The 22,200-nt window shown below is 40.4% G+C and overlaps 1 protein-coding gene across 31 annotated transcripts in view; it reads left to right on the forward strand.

The window, feature by feature from the left end:
• Positions 1-22,200, forward strand: part of ANK2 (ankyrin 2) — a 3,034,032-nt gene that overhangs the window by 2,869,442 nt on the left and 142,390 nt on the right. For all 31 annotated transcript variants that reach the window (XM_044061567.1, XM_044061562.1, XM_044061555.1 and 28 more), the window contains 2 exons: positions 7,767-7,898; positions 13,447-13,593. In XM_044061567.1, coding sequence (XP_043917502.1) covers positions 7,767-7,898; positions 13,447-13,593 — 279 coding nt within the window. The remainder of the gene's footprint in view (positions 1-7,766; positions 7,899-13,446; positions 13,594-22,200) is intronic.

Here is a 22,200-nt window from a genome sequence, read left to right on the forward strand (position 1 = left end):
CCTAATTTATCATTTTGGTAGTCATCTAGACATTTGGAGTGTTTTTGTTTGTTTATGGTTAACTTTATAGTTCACTGTAAATCTTTTCTACAGTTTGGGTTTCACCATGAACGTAAAATATAATTTCCAGTTCCAACTCATACTGTTTTTTCTTTCTGTTATGTCTTCTAGACATGTCCCTAATTACTGTATTTCTTTCTTAAGTAGAGACAAATTCATGTTCACCATTCCTCAATCTCTATCTTTAGAAAATGTTCACTGCAAGAGACTTTCTGTGATTTCAAGGTTTCATGGACTCTTCTATCCTTATGATTTCACATGCCAGACTTCACATGAGAAAAAATCCAGTGGTTTATCAAATCACTTTGGGCTTAACAATCTTACCCTCTATCCTTCCCAATTCCACTTCTCAACTTATCCAACACAGGGGTCCCTTTCTGCCCTCCCAGCCTGATTGTGGCTACAGATGCCTCACACTTAGAGTGTTGTTTCTCAGGGTGTCAAGGTACAATTAATCTAAGAACCCCAACACAGACACAAACACATCAACCTGAAAGAAATTAAGGTTCTTATTAATGCAGTGAAAGCTCTAATCAACTTTGGTCCCAGGCCCTCTATTACTGATAACAAACAACCCAAACTGTAATGTGGTACATTCATAAACAGGGAGGAACAAGATCATGCCCCCTTTGCAGACTTGTCATTACACTGATTCTCCTTTCTCATTCAGCTGGGCAAGGGCAGTTACTAGAAACTTCCACTCAGAGTACTTACTCTCACAGGGTAAGGGATCTCTGATTTATCCCAATATCCAAAATATGATAACAAAGGCAAGCTGAGTGTGAGAACCAATGCTTTCTTTACGCCTAAGTAGTATCTCTCATAATCAAACTATCTAGTTTCCTGTTTTCTATTCTGATCAAAAAAACAAAGGAGAGAACAAAGGTTTTGGAGTCTCTTTAGGCATTGTATTTTGTGGATGTGCAACAGGTATTGAAGGATGTAAGAAAACCTGCTAATAGGAAATATTATTTAGCCAAATGGAAAAGATTTTCTTGTTGGTGCCAAAGCAGAAGACACGACCCAATTCAAGCAGGGGTTCCTCTGGTTCTTCAGTACCTGTGAGTTGTTCAATTCCATAATTACTTACACTTCAGTAAAGATACATCTTTTTAGTAATTTCAGCATGTCTGCCACTGGGTCCTCCCCTTTCCTGTTTATATCAAGTAAAGTAGTTCTTCGGGGGTGGGGTAGTATCTCTGACCACCAAGAAAGTTTTGTTTTGGAAAAACTAACTCAACCCCCCCTTTGAACCTGCAGCCAGCTCTTTTCTAAAATTTCTAACCTGGAAGATTGCCTTGCTGATAGCTTTATCTTCTGATAGATGTGTTATTGAATTATACATTCTTATGTCTATTCAATATTTTTGGTCTTTCACAAAGACAGGGTAAGTCTGAGAAACAATGCTTCCTTTATGCCTATGGGTAGTCCCTCTTTTAATCAAACTATCCACTTCCCTGTTTTCTCTCCTGATCCACAAAACAAAGTTAGAAATATTTCATTTCCTGGATGTACACAGAAAGTTGAGATATTATTTGAAAAAAAATAGAGAGTTTTTGTTTTATAACTGTTTGCTGCATTATTTTAAAATCTGCACTTAAAGTTACATTTTAGTCGAATTTGATCGAAAGTTTGTTTGTTGTTTGTTTAATTTAACTGTGGAGGCTGCCCACTAAAGTGTGCTAGCCTGTGTAACTAATTTATCACTGTTTCTGCATTTTCTGTGTGTTTCTACCAAAAAAACAAAAAAACAAAAAAATAATCCTTGTTTTCCCGCCTCTCCTCGACTAGTTTAGACCAGTTTACAGGCATTGCTGTATTCTGGGCTGTGGTATACTTCCTGTGTTGTCCATTACCTTACTTGGATAGAAGGAAGTTTCTTTGCTCACCAGTGGGAGTGGGGAGCCTTGAGCAGCCTACCTGTCCCTGTAGGAAGTGACCTCAGCACAAGAAGCTGTAGTAATTGGTTGTTTTGGACCATTTCTAGCTCTTTTGTAGTTCACTGTTTAAAATCCGCCTCTGGGCATTTTTTTCTGGCTATACTGCTCAGACAAGCTCCTCGTGGTTCTGCAGAGTGGTCCTAGCAGCAGGGAACTCAGAAAAGTGACTACTTTCTGGATTTAAGTATCTTTGCTTTTTTCACTTGGAATAGCTTCTGTAGCTTACCCTGAACTAGCTTGAACTGTTTTTTAACTGTTTGCTGCATTATTTTAAAATCTGCACTTAAAGTTACATTTTAGTTGAATTTGATCGAAAGTTTGTTTGTTGTTTGTTTAATTTAACTGTGGAGGTTGCCCACTAAAGTGTGCTAGCCTGTGTAACTAATTTATCACTGTTTCTGCATTTTCTGTGTGTTTCTACCAAAAAACAAAAAAACCCCAAAAAAGTAATCCTTGTTTTCCCGCCTCTCCTCGACTAGTTTAGACCAGTTTACAGGCATTGCTGTATTCTGGGCTGTGGTGTACTTCCTGTGTTGTCCATTACCTTACTTGGATAGAAGGAAGTTTCTTTGCTCACCAGTGGGAGTGGGGAGCCTTGAGCAGCCTACCTGTGCCTGTAGGAAGTGACCTCAGCACAAGAAGCTGTAGTAATTGGTTGTTTTGGAACATTTCTAGCTCTTTTGTAGTTCACTGTTTAAAATCCGCATTTGCACGGCTTTGCGCGGTTGTGCACATAGCGCAGCGCCGGTTAAACAAGGTTAAACTTTTTCTGGCTCCGCCAAGTCTGCTCTTCAAATTTTCCCTTAAGGAAGCTCTACTCTTAGTATAACCAGACTACTCACTATATTATAAGCCTAGCACTTGTTCTCAATACTTCTCTACTAAGTAAGCACTCTCGTACTAAGTAAAGCACTACATCTACTTACCACCCCTGTGAATATCCACTTCCCTTAAAGGTACAGCACTCCCTTATACTGTTCTAGCATGTCGAGTGGTAGATTACTGGTGTCGTCTCCAATTCAGCTGGTCAATCTGGGTATCTTGAGACAATGCTACAATTGTCTCATGTACACAGACAACCCTCTCCTCCTCCCAACAAACACAAATACATGTGAGAGATGCAACTATATAGCCAAACTGGAGGCTGAACTCTCTCAACTCAGGGCTGGCATGACCATACAGGAGGAGATGGCAACCACACACACAACAATCCCAGTCCCACATAGACCTACCACAACTGCAAACCAAACACATAAAAACACAAAGACATACTTGGAGGCTCTAATAAAAAACTTACCAAAACAACAGAGGCTCCCAAAGCAGACATCCAAAAATCCACCACCTCAAAACAAAACACATGCAACACATACTTCAATAAATCAGTGTGTCAACCAATCACAGCCCTTAAGGCCAAACACCTTGCCTGATACACTAGTAATAGGTGACTCTATAGTCAGACACACTGATATCCTGCTGACCAAGCTGAACAAGGAGAAGGTGACTGTGAACTGTCTATCGGGAGCTAGGATCCACCACATAACACACGCACTCAAGTCACTCCAAAGCAAGTACAAATATGACTCTGTCATTGTCCATGCTGGTGTGAATGACCTGAGACGTACCTCCCTGGACTACATGAAAAGAGACATAGAGGAGCTCTCCGATTATGTAGCCCAGGCTGGTATGACCCTGAGCCTGAGCAGCATCTTGCCCTCACCAAGAATGATACCACAATACAAAGACAAGTTGATCAGCTTTAACAATTGGCTCAAGTACTGGTGTCATTCTAAGGGGATCCAATGTCTGTCTGCCTGGGATGACATGTTGGACAAGCCACGCTGCATCGCAAGGGATGGCTTACACCTGTCACCACTGGGCTTCCAGATATTGGCTAAGGCTCTTGCCACCCCCATAGTGCCTTTTTTAGGCAAGGCTCAAAAGACAAACCCACCTCCTTAGAAAACAAAAATGGAAAAAAACTAAGGGTAATTCTGCTCAACGCCAGAAGTCTAAATCTCAAGATGCAGGCACTTGATGCACTCCTCAGCATGGAGAACATCGACGTCTGTGCAGTAACTGAAACCTGGTTCAAGGCTCCTGAGAGCACCCCAGCTACCAGGCTATACCTCGTATCATGCTTTTCGCCCCAAAACCCGGGCCAAACCACAAAGGGAGGGGGAGTGTCCATATTCATCAAGGACACCCACACCTCCAGGTTAGTAGCAACACATGAAGCATCAGAGACCATACAGGTGCAACTAACCATAGGCAAAACTGCTATACAACTGGCAGCATGTTACAGACCACCTCCCAATCTCAAGAACCCCACTCAGCCTTCCTGAAGACATTGGAGGATATGAATGTATCACAAAATACCATCATACTGGGAGACTTCAACTACCCAAACATAGATTGGGTACATTATTCTAGCCCTAATACCCTAGCCCAAAGGTTCCTGGAATTCATAAATTCAAATGCACTGGAACAACTAGTCACCTCTCCCACTAGGGAGATAATATACTAGACCTGATCATCACAAACATGGGGACAAAATGCTCGACACGAAGTATACCCCTCACTAGTGAGATCTGACCACAAACTAATCACCCTGGATATACATATCCCACCTCCACCCCCAGCACAAAAGACCACAGTGAAAAACTTCTCAAAAGCAGACTTCACTCTTCTTAAGACTGAGATGGTATCCTTTAAGCCCACTGTGCCAGTGGATACCACATCCCACAATGCCGAATCCTTCACAAATGCTTTCTATGGACATCTCCAAGAATGCATGGATCATGCAAATCCAAGTCCCTCTCCACCAAAGGTAAGCGTCCTGTCTGGTGGACCTCAGCCATAAACAAATTGTATAACAAAGAAGGAAGCTACTGCATGTCAGAGCAAAATCCCATGAAGGGAAGACATCTCTGATCAACATTAGCAGAAAACTATGTTCTCTCATAAAACATCCAAGGCCAACTTTGAGAGAAAAATCGCTAAGGACACTAAAGATAACCACAAAGCCTTCTTCAGCTATGTTAGAAACCTGGGAAACCCTCAGATATGCTCAGAGTTGGTTCACAACAACAAAAATACACTGAACCCACAGATATTGCCAACATTCTGGCTGACAGGTTCAGTGCAAATTTCTCCCTCCTTCACCCCCAAAAGAAGAAATACTTATCCCAGCTGAATGTAATCTCCTGTCATCTCAGATGTCCAAGTGAGAACCGCCCTAAACAAAGCAAAAACACAGCATCAATGGGACCTGACGGTATCCCGGGTTGCGTGTTACGTGAACTCCAAGAGGAGCTAAACCCACACATAAAAATGCTATTTAACCTTAGCCTTACTTCGTGATATGTACCTGAACACTGGCGTACAGCAACAGTGGTCCCACTCCACAAGGGGGGTGCCTCTACAGACCCTGGAAACTACTGCCCCGTAAGCTTAACCAGCCTGGTCTGCAAAGCTATGGAAAGAATCATTATGGAACTCATAAACAGAGACATAGGGGACCTACAGACACTTGACCCCACCCAGTTCGGCTTTGTAAAGGGCAGATCCTGCCTTTTAAACCTGGTTGACTTTTTCGAAACAGTCACTAGAGCCATTGATGAGGGCAGAGCAGTCCATACAGCATACCTGGACTTGGCTAAGGCCTTCGACACAATACCCCACTTAGGCATCATAGATAAGCTCAACAGCTTAAAAGTAAACCCTTATGTCACTAGATGGGTTGCAAACTGGCTAAAGGACAGAACCCATAAAGTTAAAATCGCTGGAGCAATATCAGACTCAAAGCCAGTCACAAGTGGTGTCCCACAGGGATCTGTCCTGGGACCCCTCTTGTTCGGCATTTATTTCTCAGATGTTAAAGCAAACATGGGAGGGCTGTGGCTGACAAAGTTTGCAGATGACTGCAAACTAGGCGCCATAGTCGATACACCAGCAGACACACACATCCTACAAAAAGGCCTCACAGAAATGGACAACTGGTGCCGGAGCCACGGCCTTAAACTAAATGCCAAAAAATGTATAGTCATCCCCTTTGGGAAAAACAAAGTACCCACAAATTATCACATAGACAGCAACCCACTGAGTACGGAAAAAGTAATCAGAGACCTAGGGACCCAAGTCGACAGCGACCTCTCATTTGACACCCACGTTGCCATAGTGGTTAGAAAAACATTCTACCTTGCACACCTCATCATGAAGGGATTCACATCCAGATCCAAGGATGTCATTGTACCCCTATATTCCTCCCTCATTAGACCCATGATTGAGTACAATACCCCATTTGGTATGTACCTCACCCGGCATTTGCAACAGCTGGAGAGACCACAAAAGTACCTCACCAAGAGGATCAAGGGTCTCCAACATATGTCTTATTCTGCCAGACTAAAGAAACTTCAGCTCTATTCAGTAGCATACCGCCTGCTCAGAGGTGATCTCTGCCTGACGTACAAGGCCATGTCCAATCAGGATCTGATGGACATGCTCCACCTCAAAAAATCCAAATCCATCAGGACCACAAGAGCTAAAGACTTAAACCTCAGCACAAGTATGAATAGGACATGCTGGAGGGATAGATTCATAACCCAGAGGCTTCCCATGCTTTGGAACAAGATCCCAGTTCAGATAGGCAGAGCCCCTCACTGACTCTCTTCAAGAGAAATCTTGATGAGTGGATGGGAGATAGTAAGTTTACCCCAGGGGTCACATCTGTGTCACTGCTAGACAGGGGCACAGTAAACTAATTCTATTATATAAGGGGACCTTAGAGGCACAGTATTCTAAATTTATTCTGTACATTTTTTGTACCATTTCATGGGGTGGCAAAAGCCACATCACTATGGCTAGGCTTACAAATGCCCCAGGGCAGATAGCCTTGTACTATACTATGAAACTATGAAACTAATCACATTTCTGTATCTTGTGATGGTGAGAAAAAGGGGCAGCCAGTTTCTAAACAGACCACTTGTAGATGGCCTAGCCTTTCCATTCAGCCCTTCTAGTCAAACCATGGCAAAATCCTCCTAAGAACGCCAAGGCTCATTCTGCTAGAGCAGTTGGAAGTTCCGGGGCTTTCTGAAAGGGCGTGGACTCTAGATACCTTTTGGAAGCAGCTACTTGGTCCTGAGTTAACACATTTACTAAACAAAGATGGATGTTTTTTTTCCGGAGCCAGAGCAGTCTACACTAGAGCTGTCTTCAGGGCATTCTGGGCTCTGACCCTACTCCATGTACTCTGCCTCTGTCCTTGAGCTTTGACAGTCATCCTATATGCAAAGATTACTGCAACAGTGATCTAATGAGAAATGTGGTGGAGTTGTGTAGTTAACCTACCAGAACAGTATATGTCCAAACAAATCACTGTTGTACTACTAATATCCTCTGTCCCTCCACCCCCTCTGTTGCCTGGCCAGGATGGGGTATCCTGTTTACGCTTTGACAAGACTTACTCTGATCAGTAGTCTTCATTTTGGCTAGTTTGTACATCTCTCTTATACTGTCACATCCATCCATGCTAAGGGCAGACTTATGTTGCACAAGGCCAGACATACAGTATCCATGGCAGGTTACATTCCAGACTCAAGAACTAGTGCAACAGTGATCTACTGTCGTGGTAAGTTAACTGCACAGCTATACTTTTTATGATGCGTTTCACAGATTTCTGCATTGCATTTGAAAGGTTGCAGCTAACGGTTTTGTAGTAGTCACAGTACTGGATTTCTTTTAATGCATGTGTCTCTAATTTAACAGAATTAGCAAGGGAACTGGATTTTACAGAGGAGCAGATCCATCAGATCCGTATTGAAAATCCCAATTCACTTCAGGACCAGAGTCATGCCTTGTTAAAGTACTGGTTGGAGAGAGATGGCAAGCACGCAACAGGTGAGAAGACTATTACAAATAAATCATCCTTTCTTTTCTTAGAAAGTATAAAGCCAGGGAGATTTGCTAATCACAGAATCATTTATTTACGTGCATTTGTTTAAATCCAATGTAGTTAGGAAAAATAAATGTAACATAAAAGGAAAAATTGTGTGTGTGTGTGTGTGTGGGGGGGGGGGTGACACCAGAAATATTAATGTCACCCTTACAGTCCTATAGCCCTCCTCATTGAGAGGAAGAAGCAATGTAATTGGTGGCAAATAGTGGTGTTTTAAAACTGCACTGAAGAAGAAAATTCAGAATATTTTATGTAGTTCGCATAGTATCAGAATCACCAGCTTCCCACTGTATCACACTGGTAATGTTGAGATATATAGAAGCACCTCAGCTGTAGCATCTATAGCACGTACACACTTAATCACCTTATGTGAGACAGTCGCAGTTAGAGAAAATGTTGCCAGCTGATCTAAATGAAGATGTGTGAATTGTCAGTGGAGGGTTCTTATTGCATCTTGACATTAGCAGTACATTTAAGTGTGTATACTGTTTAGTTGTGCAGTAATATTTCAAGGTATGTATATGCTATGTTCTGCTGCTGTGAGCATTACAAACAACAGATTTTTTGAATAATCTGTTTTAACAAATGGAGATGAGATGAGATGAGTGGTGTTGACAAAGTAGCAATTCAAATTTTCAGCACTGGAGGAAACTCTTCTCTCTTTTTGGAACAAGATAGGTGGCATTTTCATTTAAAAAAGAGGTGTGTTTAGTCTGATCTAAGTAAATGATAAAGAGCATTTTCTGTTGACAAGATAAGGCCAGTAAATGTAATGTACCTTACAGAAAAAGCTTTGAAGAAAAACTGTTAAACATAAAATGTGGTTTATAGACAAAGAAGATAACAAGGTTACATTAGAAAAAGTTGGTTTGTCAAAGAAGACATATTTATTTATAATATTCCTGCATTAACTATTATCAATAATATAACTTTGCGAGATCATGTTACAAAAGTGTATTGCAAAATGATGTATTATAAGCACGGTGGGGTTTGCTGTCAGTTTTGGTGCAGTATGGCTGACTGCTATTTAAATTCATGGTGCCGTCAAAGGCAACAATATTTATTTATTATTTATTGCATTTGTTTACCAGGAAGGTCCACTGGGCCTAGGTGAGCCCATTTTCAGTAGAGGCCCAGGGACAAAAGCTCCACATACAATTAACAAGCAAACACAAGTACTAATATATACCATATATCATCAACACCATTCACATATCATAATATTTTGTATAATGGCCAGTAAATGTGGCACTAGCATTAACAGTAACTTTTTGATTTACTTGAAATTAGACTGCCATTTGGTTCAGTATTACTGAGAGCACTGGAATCAGAAAATGCAGAGGCAACCTTAACAATTGTTAGGCCCAGTCCGGATCATTCTGGTGGCATCCGTGAGCTGAGCCCTGTCATACCACCACACTCCCTATCTCAACACCCTTTTACCTGTTGTCCTCTTACAATTAAGATTATTTCAAATTATGTATCAGAAGTCATAGATTTGTTATTTCTGTATATTATAAGAAAAGAATATAATTATTAGCATACATTTTGTCAAAAAACATGTTAAAATATGTAAGGAGTGGCAGCCCCGAGCTGACCCCTTTCATACCACACCACCACCACCCCAACACCCTTCTACCTGCTTTCCTCCTACACTTAAGATTATTTCAGATTATATATCATTAATCATAGGTTTTTTATTATTATATATTAAAAGAAAAAGAATTTCCTTTTTGGAATATATTTTGACAAAAAAACATGTTAAATAGTGAATAAAGTACTCTGCACACACCAGCATCTTTTGGGAGGTGCTATAGACAATGCCAGACCATGCTATTTCAAAGGAAAAACCTTCTGACTCATCCCAGTCCCCAGCTCTTGCCTCCCATGTCCAATGCCCTCAGGTGCCAGGAGGAGTGAGTCAAATAAGTCAGTAAGGATGAGTTTGGTGGTTGAAGGGATACTGGGGCGGGCATGAACTGTCATCTAGTACCCCTTTCTTCCTTCATGGGCTGCTGTCAATGACTTCCTTCAGCTGCTCTGAACTAATGGAGTCCCTCGCCATTTCTCTTATGTTGTTATTACAGTCATTGTGTGCTTCCTTAAACTGCCAAGTGTACCTCAGAATGCTCAATAGTAATAATCTGAGGTCCCCCCTAACAAACTATATTGCTGATGTACATCACCCCTTTATACTGTTAATTACGCACTAAACTGAGTAAATGGTTTAATGGTTGTAGATCACCTGCAGCCAAACCTCATGCCACAAGGGCAACAGTTAAGATTTCACATAGGAACAATTTAAAGTAACCACTAAGCAGTGTGTTTTTGCAGCCGGGATGAAATCAGAATGCTTTAAGGAAACCCTCATAGATGCAGGGAGAATATATAAAATTTACACCATTTTTGCTATAATGCAACCTGCAAAAAATCCTCACTAGTCCAATGACTTTCTGTCTTTACATTTCTTCCTGTCCTTCTTGCCATTTTTTATGTGATGCTAAAACTGTATCACTGCTATACCCTTACGGTTATGGTTATGGTCAAACTGCTTAGGTTACTTTTTTCCCTCTTTTAGCTAAGTGGAATTATTTTTCTATCCACCTGTGTTTCCATCCACTGAATGCACACGTCATGTTTCATAGGTTCATAGGTTCATAGTTAGGTACTAGGCTATTGGCCCTAGGGCCTATATAAGCCTAGCCAAAAAGGTACCCTGGCTTTCGCCACCCTAGAAAATTATTTTCCTGTGCCCCTGTCAAGCAGAGCCACAGAAGTGATCCCTGGGGTGAATTTCCTATTTCCCAATCCAATCATCAAGATTTTTCTTGAAGAGTGCTAATGAGGAGCTCTGTTCGACATAGATAGGTAGTCTGTTCCATAGTATGGGAAGTCTCTGGGACAGGAATCTATCCCTCCAGCATGTTCTGTTTATTGTGGTGACAAGGTTTAGGTCCCTAGAGCATGTAGCTCGGAGGGATTGCGATTTCTTAAGTGGAGCATGTCCAACAGCTCTGGGTTTGAAATAGCTTTATATTTTAGGCAGAGATTGCCTCTGAGTAGGCGATATGCGACGGAGTAAAGCTGGAGTTTTCTGAGATGGTCTGCATAGGGCATCTGTTTGAGGTCAGTAATCCTCTTTGTGATGTATTTCTGCGGCCTTTCCAGTTGCTGTAGATGTCTTGTGAGGTACATACCAAAAGGGGCGTTGCACTCTATAATGGGTCTAATGAGTGATGAGTAGAGGGGAACAATGACCTCTTTTTTTCTGGATGAAAAACCTTTTGTGATGAGGTGTGCCACATAGAAGGATTTCCTGACCACTTTGGCGATGTTATTATCAAAGGAGAGACTACTGTCCACCTGTGTCCCAAGGTCTCATCACACTTTTGGTGTTAAGTAAACTACCACCTATGTGGTAGTTCGTGGGTACAGAGTTTTTACCAAAGGGGATGACACTTTTTGGCATTGAGCTTGAGGCCATGGCTTTGACACCAGGTATCTGTCTCAGTGAGGCCCTTTTGTAGGCTGTCCACATAATTAGGAGTTTCGATTATGGCTCTTAGTTTGTAGTCATCTGTGAACTTAGTTAGCCAAAGACCTTTCTGTTTCACTTGATTGGGATGATTTTGACCCATCTGCAACTGTTTCTCTGCTGTAACATTGAACTGATAACATTATATCACAAGTCTTGATGATCAGACGCTACCTCAATGCACTGTATGCATTCAATTTTTGTGATTAGTAGTATTTGTTTTCATACTGGCTGGGGCTGACTGTTCCACTTTTATTTTTCCTAATTGCATTCATTAGCAACCAATAATACATTCCATATCAGTAAGAGAAACAAAAGAAAACACAGTACCACTGTCATTCTACAAATTAAACCCAGTCTTATCTTTCGCAATAGTAACTGGAATTATTTACAAAACCAGATGGTTATCCAACCTCATTTTGGGACATAAAACCATGTTTCACTTTCAGTAGCAGCAGCACTAAATTACTACTGTTGGAGCATGAGCAGTGAGCACTTGTCACTGTTGTGTAAAACTAGACTAACTGCTACTACAGTACATGACAGCAAATCTACTCCGCATCAGTAACGTGACTAATAACAACCGCAGAAGCAAGACTGCAAGTGAGAAAATGCCTTGCACTTTTCTTAAATGTCTCTCAGGCAAATGTACGTTGTGTAAGGCATAATGACCATGCCAAAGCCTTGTACAGGGCCCTGTTGGACAAAATAGGTCCATGTGGCCTATTGAGTCAATGTAGTTTTACTTTTGAACCTTTAAGTCTCTTAATGATTATTTCTGCTGTAGCTCTTATTGCAATTTATATGCCTTAACTTTACTTATTTTTGGATTTTTCCACCAAATTGAGACCAGTCATTATGGCACTGTCCGTATCCTGCAATGTCTATTTAAACAACCATAACAAGTTTGAAGGACTGAGTTTCTTTGAAATAGATTAAAATAAGAAAGCTCTTGCAGCTTAAATTTGGATTTTTATAATTTTCAAGATTCCATCAGTATTTGCATTGTAACAGGTGTCAGTGCCTGAATTCTTGTTTTTGCATCCCTTCATATTATGTACTGCATCCTATCAGGATGCCTTACAAACTAACCTACTCCTTCAGGCAGTCTTGTTCCTGTATCTCCATCAGTTTCATCTGAGGTCTTTGTACATCAAGTCACTCATTTAGATACTTGTAAAAACCTCTGCAGGATTCCAAAGAAACGAGTTTAAATTTTCATAGCATGGCAGGAAACACTGACCACTCAAGAAATTTCTGTTATGCCAACAGAAAGCCTTATGAGTGTGGCATGCTCTCAGATATGTACACAAGAGCAATACTGTACCATACAGCTGCATACCTCTCAAATGTCCAGACTTTTGCCTCATATTTTTGGTCTGTTCTTCATAAAAATTGTGTTTTTTGACAAATCACTGGGATGATCTAAGCATTAAAGTCACTAAATAATGATATACATTTGAGTTTCAGACTTCGTATCTTTCAGGAAACATATTCTAACACAAATCATATTATTCTAGCAACTTTTTAAGTTTATAAGAGAAATATTTTAAAAAAGTGTCCCTATTTTGGGCCTTTGTCCCCCCCATTATGTCAGGCTTTGTTCAGATTTCTTGTGCTGAGAGCATGTAGGTCTTCATCAGTAATTTAATTCTTCCACATGTAAGACAAAAGTTCTGTCCAGGTTTATGACACCAGGTTCAGCCAGATATGTCACTGATGTTAATATTGTTTCAAGAAGTTTAGTTGCTTTTTATGATTACCTTATTGAAACTGATTAGATGAATTTACTCTGCATAATTCAAGCATAGACTTTTTTTTTAGATTTGTGTTGATTGTGTTGAGATGTAGTTTTACAGTTCTGACTTAATCCAAAAATAGCGTAACATTCACTAAGTTATATGTTCCCTGCAATGAAGAAGCATCCTGTAAACTAGTAATGTTTTCATCAACAGATGCCACCCTGATGCAGTGTTTTACTAAAATTAATCGAATGGACATAGTTCACCTACTGAGGACTGTAAGCACACAGCCTGTTCAGCAATTTATGCCACGTAGTTATGAAGAAATTGAGAAGACCATAGCACTGGACCACAGTGAAGGTATGAGGCACTACTGAGTAGCACAGTGAATGCATACATCTACACTTCCGGTTCATACTCATACCTCTCCCGTAAAATATGTCATGCTTAGCAATTAAGAATGCATTCTTATCAACCATTTTTTTTTCTGAAAAGTTATTGGCAAGAGTGGTACAGTTTCCTAAAGAGTACTTAAAAAAAGATTTCCAAAATGTTAATGCAGTTGCACCCTAATGGAGCACATCTTTCCATACTCAAATTATTTTAAATGAAGAATGTTTTACTTATAGTAAGTAGACTGTTAAGTTTGCTGTAATTGAATTTCATAGATGATAGCAGTATTTCTCAAATAACACTTAACTGCAGATTTTAAAACAAAGAAAGCAGTACATGTGGAATAAATCCAAGCCTCTGTTATGCCTTTGTGCAAACCATTACTCCACTCTTCATATCCTAATTAGCAAAGTCAAGCCATGTATTATATTTCTGAGACATTTCTAGACTGGAATTGTGTTGCAAAAATAGAATACCTGTATTTGCTACTTGGGATGTGAGGACAAGAGGTGAGGGATTCCACCAAGGCTTTATACATCAGGACTTTCAAAACAGCATTTTCCTCATAGTATGACACAAGACCAGACGTGCACACAACTGCCTAGCCTATGTATCCTGTGGAAGAACGGGACCTTTTCAGTTTAGTTACCAAGCAGTTCCATATGTTATAACAACAATAGCACTGATGCTAATGATATGCATAATGGCACAGTTCATGCAGCATATATTTATTAATAAACTTTGACAGCTTCATTTAGACAAATCTGAGGGAAGGTGTGGGATAGTAGGACCGAGCAGTAAGGGTTGTGTCATTTGTTTATTTGCCTGCTTGCGTTGTTCAGTAGAAGTAGAGCAGTGATCCACAAAGACATTTTTCAGACACGGTCTGGGTACACTGCCTGAATAAGTCATTTGCCCTAGAGTAATACAGTATGCAGTTGGCTGCTGGGAGAATCAAATCCCACACTACAGGAAGCAGCTTGTGAATATCCCATAACATTAGTTGTCCATGCTAATTGCCACAACTGTGTCTTGAGTAAAACATTGAGCCGAAGCCATATCAGAAAATGCACAGAGTAGGGATCAAACATATGAGATGCACAGCTGGAATAAGCAGTATGCTGAAAGGGTACTGGTCAAGTTCCTTCTGTCCCATAGTATGTATCAGATGTGTTTGATACACATTCCTCAAGTGTCTTACTTAAGGAAGGATTATACTTTATAACTTTAAGATGTCAGAACAAGGCATTTGAATACGTGTTCTTGAACTGATGTAGGATAAAACATCCTTTCCTTTTAATGGAGAATGGCATTATTTGTAAAAAGCACATTATGTGTGGACTGTGTGTGTGTGTGTGTGTGTGTGTGTGTGTGTGTGTGTGTGTTATTTCACCTGAACAGGTCGAAGATGCCATTTATACGATTTTTTAAATACTTCAGAAATGTATTTGAACAATGTGAATCCATTTGTTAAAATAAATACTCAGTGCCTCTTAATTCTTCTGACTATAAGGTATAGAACTGATCCTTATTGCATTATATCGCTTTTATTCATTTTAACAATATAGAATGTTGTCAGGGCGTAATGGACAGTGAATGCATTAATCTGAAACTCTTGTTAGTTCTTCTGGTATAATTTACTTAAATGTGACAATAAAGGCTGCATCCTTACATAGGTACTTAACATGTTAAATAGAATAGAGATTTATTTGATGAAAGTACAAAGTAGGAAGAATATTTAAGTACTAGTCAGTTTTTATCCCTCTAATGTGTTTATGTGTGTATGGAAACAGCTGCTATTCAAGGAACCATTTACATGCTCCTGATATTTTTTTCAAGGTCATTTTATTGAAGGACCTACGGTAAACAATTAGTTATTGTTAAATTAACAGACACATTTGTGATGACTGTCAATGAATGGAATAATGCTGATATTTTCTCGGACTGATGCCCTTCTGGACATATCTAAAGAACACTTACAATATAAAAGGCAGCAATCAATCAGACTAGAGAATTTTACTCATCTACTTTATCACTATTGTCACTTATACTGACAGTGCCATCACTTCTCATATTATCCTCCTTTTCAAGGTTATCTCATTCAGAAGGTGAAGCACCCACTCATCAGATAGCATATCAAAAACAGATACCCTAATAAATTTCCATTATGTTACGGTTCCATCTGTCATCCATATCAGTGCCTCAGTGGTCTCATGCAAATATGTCATTTGTGTCATACTGTTAAATGTATGAAGTGAAATCTGCACTAGAGAAACAGCATTTTATGATGATACTTTTCTTCAAACAGTGCGAGCATTCATCCTTCTTTTTCATTTTTAGCTTTTAGTATTCACCTATATTTAAACTGAAACTATAATTGACAATATATATTGGCAATATATTGGCAATATGCCCCTAAAAATTTACCCATTTGTACAGGGTATGAGAACGTATGTGGACAGTGACCTAACTTTTTACCAACATGTATCTGTTGTAAGAATGTCCTTTTATATTGCACAGTTTATAAACAAATGTATTGTGTCTAGATCTAGGGATGTCATTGTCTCCCTTTACTCAGCCGTCATTAGGCCAGTTATTGAATATAATGCTCCCTTTGGCATGTATCTGTCAAGACATATGCAGCAACTGGAATGCCCACAAAAGTACCGTACTAAAAGGATGCAAAGCCTAAACAACATGTTCTACATAGACTGACTCAAAGCCCTGTCAATTTGCTCAGTATCCTAGAGACTGCTAAGAAGTGGCCTATATCTGGCATACAAGGCATCTTCCAAACCATTACCGATGGAGTTACTACACTACAACAAGTCAAATGGCATCAGAAATACTCGGTCTAATGATCTAAACCTCTTCTGCAATATTAAAAGAATAGTTTAGAGGGACAGGTATATCTTGCAGAGGATGTTGCTGCTGTAGAACGGACTCACTATCCACTTAAAACAAAGTTCATCCTTACTTATTTTCAAGTGCAACTTAGATCTGTGGATTGGAAACAGTAAATTTACCCCAGGACTGCCCCCTGTACTACAAATGGATAGAAATAGCTCCTGAATACTTTATCCCATAAATTGGTCCCCTCAAGTCATCTGTGGTATGATCCCATTTGTTCTCATTAGGGGTACTTTATAATTATCAACCATGTGATGGAGAAGTCCAATCTATAACCAAATGGGATAGGTTATTTTGAGCACAAAAAAGGACATTGGCTAGGCTTAAAATGGCCCTCAAGGGCAGCTAATCGTGTATTTGCCTATGTACCTATAAGAAAATGTTTTCTCTTCTTGCCACTGTGGAAATTAGTCACACAGATCAATATGAGATTTGCTGGCTAAGTAATCTAGCAATAATTCAACTTAGCCACCACAGGAAAAAATGCCGTTATTAAGCAAGAGATAACATGCAGGTAATCTTAAGTATTTTTTTTATTTTTGGAGGGAAAGGGGAGTCTGCTTGTATTTTCACTAGACAACATATTTATGATTCAAGGAAAATTGATCCTTGCAGCCCAGTTTTCATCCAAAATTCAGAAGACCCTCTTCAATAAAGGTCTTCTTCAAAGCCTTGTGATACATCTATGTCAACTAAGGAAAATGTGATGACCTTAAGATTGCCTAAGACACTTCTTATCTATTCATTTGTTTGCAGCTCACTTGCGTTTCCTTAGCTGTTTGATAGCATGCTTTATTGCTGTGTTTGAAATATTGACATTGTTCTAAATTGTAGTCTGTCCTAACTCCACTCTGAAGCCAATGGGTCTCTTCCCTTCCATTCCGTAGATCATCGTGCCACTTAAATATATGCAGAGACAGCCATCATTGCTTTGTAGGTTAATGTCTTATCTAACAGTTTGTGATGGAGCTGATAACCATCCTCCCACATTTACATATCAATGGAACTTGTTTGCACAAGGTGAAGAGACATAACTGTAGACTGAGTATTTCATCCCAGAGCTTTATTGCGACAACAGCAGCAGCAGTCTTCCAAACTACCCACAGCTGTGTATGCAGCGTGTGACTTGAGTGCAATTTGCGACAGACCAGTGCACTGCTCCATAACAAGCTTCAGTGCCTTGCACTCACTAGTTGCAAGAAATGCTTTGTGGGTCCTAGAGACACTGTCCTGGATTAAGCAGGTTACTGTAAAATGGCTGGGTGAACAACAACAGTGTCTTCCAGTAACATCTGCAGATTGCTTTGCAAACTTACTGCACAATAGTCAATAAGGAACATGGCCCCCACTTAGTCTCAACTAACTGGTAACCAAGGGTCTTGTAATTCTAAACTATAAGCTGGTTTACAGATCCTTGTTAGAGTGTCTGACTCCTGAAGCAAGAAACATCTGTTTTATTTCTACTATCCTTAAACATGGGTCTGATTATGTACTTCTTAGCAGTAACCATTTAAAATTCCAGGACCTACTTTAATGAGTCGGTTAATACAGAGACTGAATGGCAGAAAATATAGACTTGCATATACTATGTCCGAGATGGCCATTTCTCAAAATATTCCATTGTCTCAGCGATATGGTGATCTTGGAGTAAATTTATGTATAGGTTTTAGGGGGCTTGTTTTCCACTATAAAAAAATGTTTAAAGAAGAAGAGCGACATTTTCTTCTACATTTCACTACTTTTTTTCAGTGTGTTGCCACTTGGCATTATGAATGCCAACATTTCACTAGGGAGTCATTTCTTAACTCCTGGCAATAGCCACATAAGTGCAGTCACAAAATTGTTTAAACAACTGATCTTCCATATAATCTTTTACCTTGAACTTAAAATCAAGAGCAGCAACATGAGTTTTAGTGGCATGGGGTCCTATATAAGTATTACTCTTTAACCCAGTTTTGTGATTCTCACACCTGTGTACAGGTTTTGCTAACAAGTGTTACATTTAGTAACTTTATACAAACTATGATCTGATGGAGCAACCCTTACATCATGAGAAAAGAACAGGCATAGACTGTATTTTATTTAACACTTAGTGGTTTAAAGGCTCTCTTAAAAACCCAGACACTTCCTTTCGTGCTTATACTATCATCACCTAAGAATGCCGCAGAGGTAGCTCCTCTGCTATGTAAAGCCTGTGTACTAGTAAGGAAGTAGTTATCTAATTAACAACTAACTCTTAAACACTGGAAAACTAAGACTGTTTTGTTTGACTACAAATCACCAGCTAGTAATAGGTCATGCCCTCTACGTGTTCCAGTAACTGATGGTAAGTTATTTTGTTGGTTGATTAGTTACACTGGGGTCTTAATGGTCTGAGATGTAAGCCGCTTATCTTAAATGTGCCTTAGAAGTCACAGTAAACATGACTGGAAGTCTGCTTTCTGTCCTTGGAAACCAAGTTCAAGATATTTCTGTCATTAATGACATACATAGAGGGATGACAAGTGAACTGCAGAGATTACATCTTAGCCCTGAACTGAATCAGAGAGCTATGTACTATGAGTCAGTGAAACTAACTGATGTACAACTCCATTTTCATTACGCTGCTTAAAAAGAAGAATTACAAGTAAAAACACACTGATTTAAGTATCGACTTTCTACTGTGGAACTATGACTGTGAACATTTTTCAAAAGGCACAGTGAATCAAAGACACAAATAAAAAACAACTGATACTTCCAAGCATTAATCTCAAAAGGGGCTTCGTGCCAGCAGCAGTCATGAATTTTTTGTTATCCTTTTTTTCTACATTAGGTAAGGAACAGGCTGAAGGGCGATATTACAACTTAATTTGTCAGTTTACAACCCATCACTGTGCTCAGGAGGTGAGGAGCAGGCTGAAGGGCGATATTACAACTTAATTTGTCAGTTCACAACCCATCACTGTGCTCAGTAGGTAAGGAGCAGGCTAAAGGGCGATATTACAACTTAATTTGTCAGTTCACAACCCATCACTGTGCTCAGGAGGTAAGGAGCAGGCTGAAGGGCGATACAACTTAATTTGTCAGTCCACAACCCATCACTGTGCTCAGGAGGTAAGGAGCAGGCTGAAGGGCGATATTACAACTTAATTTGTCAGTTCACAACCCATCACTGTGCTCAGGAGGTAAGGAGCAGGCTGAAGGGCGATATTACAACTTAATTTGTCAGTTCACAACCCATCACTGTGCTCAGGAGGTAAGGAGCAGGCTGAAGGGCGATATTACAACTTAATTTGTCAGTTCACAACCCATCACTGTGCTCAGGAGGTAAGGAGCAGGCTGAAGGGAGATATTACAACTTAATTTGTCAGTTCACAACCCATCACTGTACTCAGGAGGTAAGGAGCAGGCTGAAGGGCGATATTACAACTTAATTTGTCAGTTCACAACCCATCACTGTGCTCAGGAAGTAAGGAGCAGGCTGAAGGGCGATATTACAACTTAATTTGTCAGTTTACAACCCATCACTGTGCTCAGGAAGTAAGGAGCAGGCTGAAGGGCGATATTACAACTTAATTTGTCAGTTCACAACCCATCACTGTGCTCAGGAGGTAAGGAGCAGGCTGAAGGGCGATATTACAACTTAATTTGTCAGTTCACAACCCATCACTGTGCTCAGGAGGTAAGGAGCAGGCTGAAGGGCGATATTACAACTTAATTTGTCAGTTCACAACCCATCACTGTGCTCAGGAAGTAAGGAGCAGGCTGAAGGGCGATATTACAACTTAATTTGTCAGTTCACAACCCATCACTGTGCTCAGGAGGTAAGGAGCAGGCTGAAGGGTGATATTACAACTTAATTTGTCAGTTCACAACCCATCACTGTACTCAGGAGGTAAGGAGCAGGCTGAAGGGCGATATTACAACTTAATTTGTCAGTTCACAACCCATCACTGTGCTCAGGAAGTAAGGAGCAGGCTGAAGGGCGATATTACAACTTAATTTGTCAGTTTACAACCCATCACTGTGCTCAGGAAGTAAGGAGCAGGCTGAAGGGCGATATTACAACTTAATTTGTCAGTTCACAACCCATCACTGTGCTCAGGAGGTAAGGAGCAGGCTGAAGGGTGATATTACAACTTAATTTGTCAGTTCACAACCCATCACTGTGCTCAGGAGGTAAGGAGCAGGCTGAAGGGCGATATTACAACTTAATTTGTCAGTTCACAACCCATCACTGTGCTCAGGAGGTAAGGAGCAGGCTGAACGGCGATATTACAACTTAATTTGTCAGTTCACAACCCATCACTGTGCTCAGTAGGTAAGGAGCAGGCTGAAGGGCGATATTACAACTTAATTTGTCAGTTCACAACCCATCACTGTGCTCAGGAGGTAAGGAGCAGGCTGAAGGGCGATATTACAACTTAATTTGTCAGTTCACAACCCATCACTTTGCTCAGTAGAGAAGGAAGTAGATAGAAGAAGAGCAGAAACACTGCTCTGCTTGCAGCAGGTAGACCCGGGGGTGGGGGGGATGAGAGAGGCTCTTCCTTCCTTCTACCTTCTTCAACACTCAGGCCTGACTGTTGCAGGTCTTCACTTACACAATCTATCCACCCCTTTGATGGATGCCCTCATTTCCTCTTGCCTTCTTTCTGTCTGCCCCATATCATCCTCCCCAGATTGTCCTCTGCTTTTCTGCACATGTGCCTGAACCATAGTAATCCTTTCTCTTCGACCATCTCTGCAATTGGAGCTACTGTGATGTCTGTTCTAATGTCTTCATTTCTTCATCCATCCCACAGTGTGCATCCTTCCACCCGTGTCAGGCACTTCTTCTCCATCACCTCTAGCTTCCTCAGCTGCTCTACCTTCATTGCACAGTTCTCTACCATACAGTAGTACTGGTCTCACCACTATGTTGTACACTTTATTTTTCAACTTCTATACCATTCTTCTGTCACACACAACCTCTAACACTCTGTGCCAGTTGGCTGTAGCCCTTCTGATTCTAGCTTGTATCTCCTCATTCAGACTTCCCTTCTCCTCAACCACCCCTCCCAGATATTTGAAGGTATTAACCGGTTCCTTTATTTTCCCTCTCATCTTGATTCGCAGCTTCTTTAGCTTTCCCCCATTTTCTGCCATTACAACTGTCTTATCTGTACTTAGTTTCATCCCATGCGCCTTCAGTTTTACATTCCATTCCCCTATGCTTTGCTGGAGTTCGTACTCAAAATCTGCCTATAATGTCACATTGTCTGCATATAGCAACGTTGGTGATCTGTCCCCTAACCTGTTTGCTAATATAATTATTCACCAGTATGAACAACAGTGGTTTCAGAGCTGAACCCTGGTGCACACCCAGTGGTCTTGAGAACCCTTCTGTGAGACCGAATACTGTTTGTACTTGAGTCATTGGGTCCTTGTATATACCCTGCTATAATTCTACCAATGTTTTGGGGACTTTGAACCACCACAGGACTGCCCAAATCAGCTTTCTTGGGACCTTGTCACATGTTTTCTCCAAGTCTAGGAATGGCCAGTTGGACTCCTTGCTCATTTCTCGCTTCTTCTCATCTATCTGTCTCACTGCAGACATCAGGTCAGCTGTGTTGCACCCTGATCTGAATATGACCTGCTGATCGTCCTGATCGGTCATCTCCTGTGGTGGAGTCTGGGGAC

This window comes from Protopterus annectens, chromosome 2.part0, assembly GCF_019279795.1.
Source record: "Protopterus annectens isolate FY-2018-M chromosome 2.part0, PAN1.0, whole genome shotgun sequence".
Classification (NCBI taxonomy): domain Eukaryota; kingdom Metazoa; phylum Chordata; order Ceratodontiformes; family Protopteridae; genus Protopterus; species Protopterus annectens.